Source organism: Condylura cristata, unplaced genomic scaffold, assembly GCF_000260355.1.
Source record: "Condylura cristata isolate star-nosed mole 26May11 unplaced genomic scaffold, ConCri1.0 scaffold00008, whole genome shotgun sequence".
Lineage (NCBI taxonomy): Eukaryota > Metazoa > Chordata > Mammalia > Eulipotyphla > Talpidae > Condylura > Condylura cristata.
In genome coordinates, this window is record NW_004567109.1 from 55829274 (window position 1) to 55835273 (window position 6000).

At 51.6% G+C, this 6000-nt stretch overlaps 1 protein-coding gene across 2 annotated transcripts in view; it reads right to left on the reverse strand.

Moving 5' to 3' along the window:
* Positions 1-6000, reverse strand: part of SLIT3 (slit homolog 3 (Drosophila)) — a 580975-nt gene that overhangs the window by 84461 nt on the left and 490514 nt on the right. For both annotated transcript variants that reach the window (XM_004679197.2, XM_004679196.2), the window contains exons 13-14: positions 4026-4169; positions 2612-2775 (exon numbers count right to left, since the gene is read on the reverse strand). In XM_004679197.2, coding sequence (XP_004679254.1) covers positions 2612-2775; positions 4026-4169 — 308 coding nt within the window. The remainder of the gene's footprint in view (positions 1-2611; positions 2776-4025; positions 4170-6000) is intronic.

The following is a 6000-nucleotide window of genomic DNA, read 5'->3' on the forward strand; positions in this document are numbered from 1 at the left end:
AGGGAGCATCTTCCAACAGCCAGGTGTTCCCTTGGGGCTAGGTCTAAGGTCTCCAGCTGCCAGACACTGCCTTTCCAGGGACTTAATCTGATGGTCAGATGAACCCTGCTGGCGGCATCCGCCTCTAAGCTGGTCTCGCTGCCTAGGGTGGCGGACGCAGCTGATAGAGGCAGACACAGGGCAGCTGGGAAGCCAGACGCCCTGCCTAAGGAGGGGCTTTATAGGTTTGAGGAGCAGCTCTCAAATTAGCTCCTAATTACATCAGCTGTCTTTTCAATGGGGTGCTTTTAGGGGAAAGTAAAACACAGAGTTATTATCTGTCAAATGCAGTACATGTCACCTGCCCCTCCTTATTTCTCCTGGAGCTTCCTGGAAATAGTGTTTCAGACCTATTGCTTCTGTAACCTCCAAGGCCAAGGCAGGCCTGGGCCCCACCGTCTCCCAAGTCAAGGGCCGCAGAACTCAGCCAAGCCACTCTCTGCCTTTCTCTCCAGCTTCATATAATAAGAGTGTATCAATGCTTTGTCTGGCCCTTCACCTACTGCTTTTCTCTACCTTTACAGGAATAATCTTTCCAAGTAATACTGATTTAAAGAAAAAATGAGTTTAGATGGGATCGATCTGAGAATTCTGCCCCTTCATCCTGTTTGTTACTTTTTCATTTCCAGCTACTCCAGACCATATATGATAAATCAGCCAGAATATCTCTGATGCAAAGGTAGGTCGGGGGAGGCAGAATTAGAGGCAGAATTCATCTCTGCACTTCCTAGATCACTTGAAATTGGCTCAAACTTGGCTCTGTCTAAATTCCCTAATCTGCACCACCATTCCCAGGCAATTGTTAGGACTTGTCTCCAGGGGATGTGGGTCTATGGGCCCAGGATGATTCCTCTCCTACTTTTCTATCCAGGCTTTAATCTGGGGCTGAGATCACCCAGGACCCCCACAAGATGAGGGGTTGATGCTGGCAGATGGTACCTTGCCTTCCCCTGCTTCTTATCATCCCCCTCTTCCTGGACACAACTGCTTCGCAGAGGTCATTAACTCAGTCCTGTTCAGAGAAAGGTGGCAGAGGGGATAAAAGTATACCTCAGGAGGAAACGCACCCTGGGAAAGGCTGTTTGCACCTCAGGTGACGCCTTTTGGCTGGGAGGGGGTTTTCCTCCCGAGATGCTGCCCAGGAAGAACCTAAGGAAGGAACAGGAGGTGGGCGGGGGCAAGGCAAGGCCATGAAACTGGGAAAGGATGTCCTCAGGGAGCCGGACCTCCTCAGCAAGTGCTCCTCTCCTGCATGCTACCAGACCTCAGGCCGGTCCTGCCTCCATCCCATGCTGGCAGTGACCTTGGCTGGGTCACCCTTCACCCCTGAGCCCTGGGCTCCATATGCTATGGAAGGGACCACTGCTGATGATTTCAGAGACCTGCACGAACCAGATCTTCCAAGAAGCTAGTGTAGAGCTCATCCCAAGCGAGATAGTATATGGGAACTGACATCATGGTGCCGGGGAAGGCAGATTGCGACCAACATCTCATATTGTCACACACCCCTGCAGTATCTCCAAGCCCTCACAAGGTATTTGCTTCTGTTGAAAAGAATAAGGTGGCTAATGCTCATTATTCTAGAGGAAGGAACTAGCAAATTTGACTTACGGGACCAGAGCAACTTGTAAGACACAGAAGTCCATCAGCTGGTTTTCTCCCATCACCAGTCCCCATGTTGACACTGCCCCCAGGAAAGCTCACTTATGCAAGATGCTCTCAGTTGGGGGGAAAGGGGTGAGAAGGGCTCCTGCTGAGCATGGTGAGGGCCCATTCAGTACTTTCCCCTACCCTTTTTGCATCACTGGGAGGACAGTACAGGTAGGTCAACACCACAAATGGTAGCCACTTTTAACAGCCTGCCCATCTGGCTTTATGTCAAGGACAGATCCTGCTCTTTCCAAGATGAGCTGAGAAGGTTCCTACCCTTCACCCTCAGGGTCATCATTAGAGGTGGTGGAAAGGGGGGAAATATCCAGACACAGCTTGAGCAGTGGAGTGCAAGGCTCGTTTTTCATCCCTTTGCTACTATCTCTGTTGTCTGATGGCACAGGTCTGGGCTGGGGTGGAGGCTGGCAAAATGTGTTTGAAACCTGTACAACATGGGGTCGAAGGGCTCAGCAAAGGTGGTTGTAGAGAAGATGAGGGGCCCCTGAGATCACATGCGTCCTGGCCTAAGCTACATTTCTCTCACTATCTGCCACATGGAGAGTGCTCTTTGGACACAGAAAAATACAGATCACAGCTTCTAAAGGGCACAAGTGTAAAGGCGGCCCCAACCTCAGGCTGCTGCCTAGCCCTGGAGTGATGCTGTTGTCTGGGTTCTGTCTCTCCTGAAAACAGCTCCCCCTCCCCCCCACTGTCCATGCTTTTATTGTGTGTGTGTGTTTTATTTTAAATCCATAAGGTAATTGGTTTTCTGTAGGACTAACTGAATTTCCCCAATTTAATTTGCAAAGATGCTCCCCAGGAGCCATTACAGCGCTCGCTGTCCTCCAGATTGGATTATTGGCCTCTCTGGGGCTGCTGTACTCGAGTTGGAAAGTGGGGCCCAGCCCCGTAACCTGATTACCTGAGCAGCGGAACTTCTTGCTCTTGATCTGGCTGATGCGCTTGTTGGCCAGGCGGCGCGGGCTGCTGCAGCGGGCCCCACTGGTCTCGATGGGGTTGTCCTGAAGGTAGTCGGCCAGCCACTTCAGGTGACAGTCACACACAAATGGGTTTTGGGCTAAGTGGCTGGGAGAGGGATGGAGGTGAATCAGGCGTGATCTGTGATGCTGTGCCCCAACACTGCCCACCGGGTGCAGGGTCCTCCACAACGAGGGGGCTGCCCTGAGACGGGGCTCAGAGGGGGGGCCTGAGGCCTGCTGTCTGCACAAGACAGTCATGGGGGTTGCTGGCATCCGGTCTGGGGAACCAGGCTCCCAGCTCTCTATACTTGGGGTGGGGCCCACACCCTCTCCCCCCTGCATGCAGGAAGCTCAATCATGCCAATCCTGATGGGCAAAGCAAGCTGTAGTCTAGGAGGTTACACTTAGAACAGGTTGCATCTTATTTCTCCAAGCTCAGTAACACCAGGCATAAAGCAGCTGGCACTGCGGCTGGCACCTGGTGAGATCCCATATATAGCAGTGCTGCTGCTGTCAGTGTTCTCTTCATTGCGAGCAGCACTGCGGTCGGTCCCCACTCCCCGCCCTCCCGCTCAGTAAGGTCACGGCACAGCACTGTGCATGCGCAAGGCGTGGAGTTGGCATGCGCGTGCAGTGGCTGTGTTTTCTTTTTATGGGCTCCTGTCTCTATCAATGGGGGCAGTAAGTGCCAAAGGACTCAGGGGGTCTCCAGAAATCCTCAGGCTCATGGTCAGGCCTGGGTTGGGGTCTGGAGCCATCAGAAATCTGAGTTGTGATCTGTATTCAAGTGCCATCCATGTTAGTGAACAATTTATAAATCTCTGCAGAGTTTGGCAGTGAGGAAATGCTCCTTAGAAGGGGGGGTGAATGTACCCAGAGCACGCCCAGCAAAGGCCTGCTTTTGTTGGGCAGCAGGTCGCGAGGGTGGGCAGAGATGGCTTATAGGAAGATAATCCTGTGCAAATTATAATGGCTGTAGAGGTTAAGAGGCAGCTCAACAACAACTCCACTTAAATTCAATCTTGTTTCTTCCTAGCTGTGCAACCTTGAGTAGGCTACTTAACTTTTCTGTGCCTTCGTTTCCATCTAGAAATGGGGGTTAATAATAGCCCCTATCTTACAGGTTCTGCTGTTTAAAAGTGTGAATGCAGGGAAAATACTGGGAGTGGCGTCAAGCATGCCCTGTGCATTGGCATGGGGAAGCTGGCACTAATGCTGTAATTCCACTTGCAGTGCAGGATCCAGAAAGCCCCTCAGAGTGTTCTCACGGTGCCTTCATTTTGGGTGTTTTCTGGGGCTGTGTGTCTGGGACCACTGCTGTCTGGGCATGCGTTGGCACATGGGGCGTATACTCACAGGGTCTGGATGGCCTGCAGAGGGGCAAAGAGTCCCTTGCTGATGGTCTGCAGCTTGTTGTCATACAGGGAGAGCAGGTTGAGGTTCTGCAGATCCTGAAACGTGTTGACCCGCAGGCAGTTGATCTTGTTGGCATTGAGGAGGCTGCAAGCAGAGAAAGCCATTTCTCACTAATCCAGCGAGCATAGACTAAGGGCTCGGAGCTGTCCCTGCAGCCCTGTGCTCCTGCTGGCTCCTGCTGCTGAGCAGAGAGAGGGACATGAGCGGTCTTGGCCAGTGCGTGCCTGGGCACTGGCACACCTGGTCCCCAAAGCTATCACCTGGAGCCTACCCTGGCACCTATGTCTTGGAGGAGCAGGGGAAATGGTGCGCCAGGAACTCACTTTTTACTTTAGGATGCAGAGCTTCTAGACATAGAAAAGAAATCATATGGCACAATTGTTTTAAAGCTTTAGTTGAAGAAGTATGATTCAGAAAATTCCCTAGAGAGCTTTTGAATTACTTAGTTCACTGGAAATCTGATGAAACTGATAGGGTATCCTCCCAGAGAAAATATATCTATGGACGAACATGCGTGCACTCGCCTGCATGCTCTCACCTGCTCTCTTCCTTCCTCCCCCTCCCCCCACACAGCCACATATAATCTGACCTCTGCCCCTCCCCCAGCCTCACTACACCCCATTATCTGTCACTCCACCTGCCATGGTGGTTTAGCTCCTCAGTTACTCCAGGTGTGTGTGTCCTTTAGACACAATCTAGCCCTTCTCCTAAGCTGGTCCTTTCTGTCCCCTGCTTCTCAGCTCAGTCATCTCAGAGAGGCCTTCCCTGGCCACCTCATCCAGTAAGCCCCCCCAGGCCCCACTATTGTCTCACAGCCCCTGTTTATTTCCCACGGAGCATTCCTCTCGAGTTGTGATGACCGAACATTTGCTGTCTTGCTTTCCACTGGTCCCCACCCAAGACAGCCAGCTTTCTGATGGCACACTATCTGATGACATCTACTTGATCCCTCTCCTTTACTCTTAGTGCTTAGCACAAGCACATGCCAAGGAACTTACCTACTTCCTACGCAACTTCGGGGTTCACATTCCTCCTAAATGGCACAGGATAACTGCCGGGTCCACATATCTATCCACAAGGGATCCTGTGGTTTCAGTCCTTCAACTCACCCCCCCCCCTTCCCACCTAAGCAAAGCACCATGACCCAGGGCCTTTGTCATGGGCTGGCTGTCTCTGGAGTCCTTCATGCCAGACCCTAGGACGGTCCTTCAGTGGGTATCATGGCGCTGCTCACAAACACTACATCACCAGTGCAACCTCTCTCTTGCTGGCAGCCCCATCCTCCTGGAGGGTCCCTGTGCCTCCCCCATGCAGGTAGCAGCTGCAGCAATGACAAGTGGAAGAGCTGCCCCTTTAATCTGGCTCACCATGGGCACAGTCCCCAGGGCTCACGCATTGGTCCTCCCGCTGCACTGTGGAACCAAACTCATAGGTCTGGAATATTCTTCATGTTTTCCACAGTGCCTTCTCAACTTCTCATTATTCCCACTGTCATCTGGGCAGAACCAGCCTCGCAAGCTACAGGTGAGGAAACTGGGGCTGACACTTTCTGGGCTTGCTCAAGGTCACGCCTTTTCCACGGGGAGAGTGGGAAGTAGGAGGACAAAGGTGTTTGGTGGCTTATTACTATTACTTTTTTAATGAATAAGTTTTCTGCCCTCCACCCCCATCTATCTCTACCCTTTGTAAGCATATTTTCCCCCAATAATTGCCTAACGTTGCCTATTACATTTTTGTCAAAGTTAGTCAATTATGGGGACATTTCAAGGAGGACCTATGGGGCAGAGGAATAGGGAGAAAAGCTAGTGGACGTACCAGGGCCAAGCACCAGAGGGTCAGGAATGAAGTGACCCTCAACACACACACCCTTTTTTTTTTTTTTTTTTTTTTTTAAAGATTTATTTATTTGTGCATA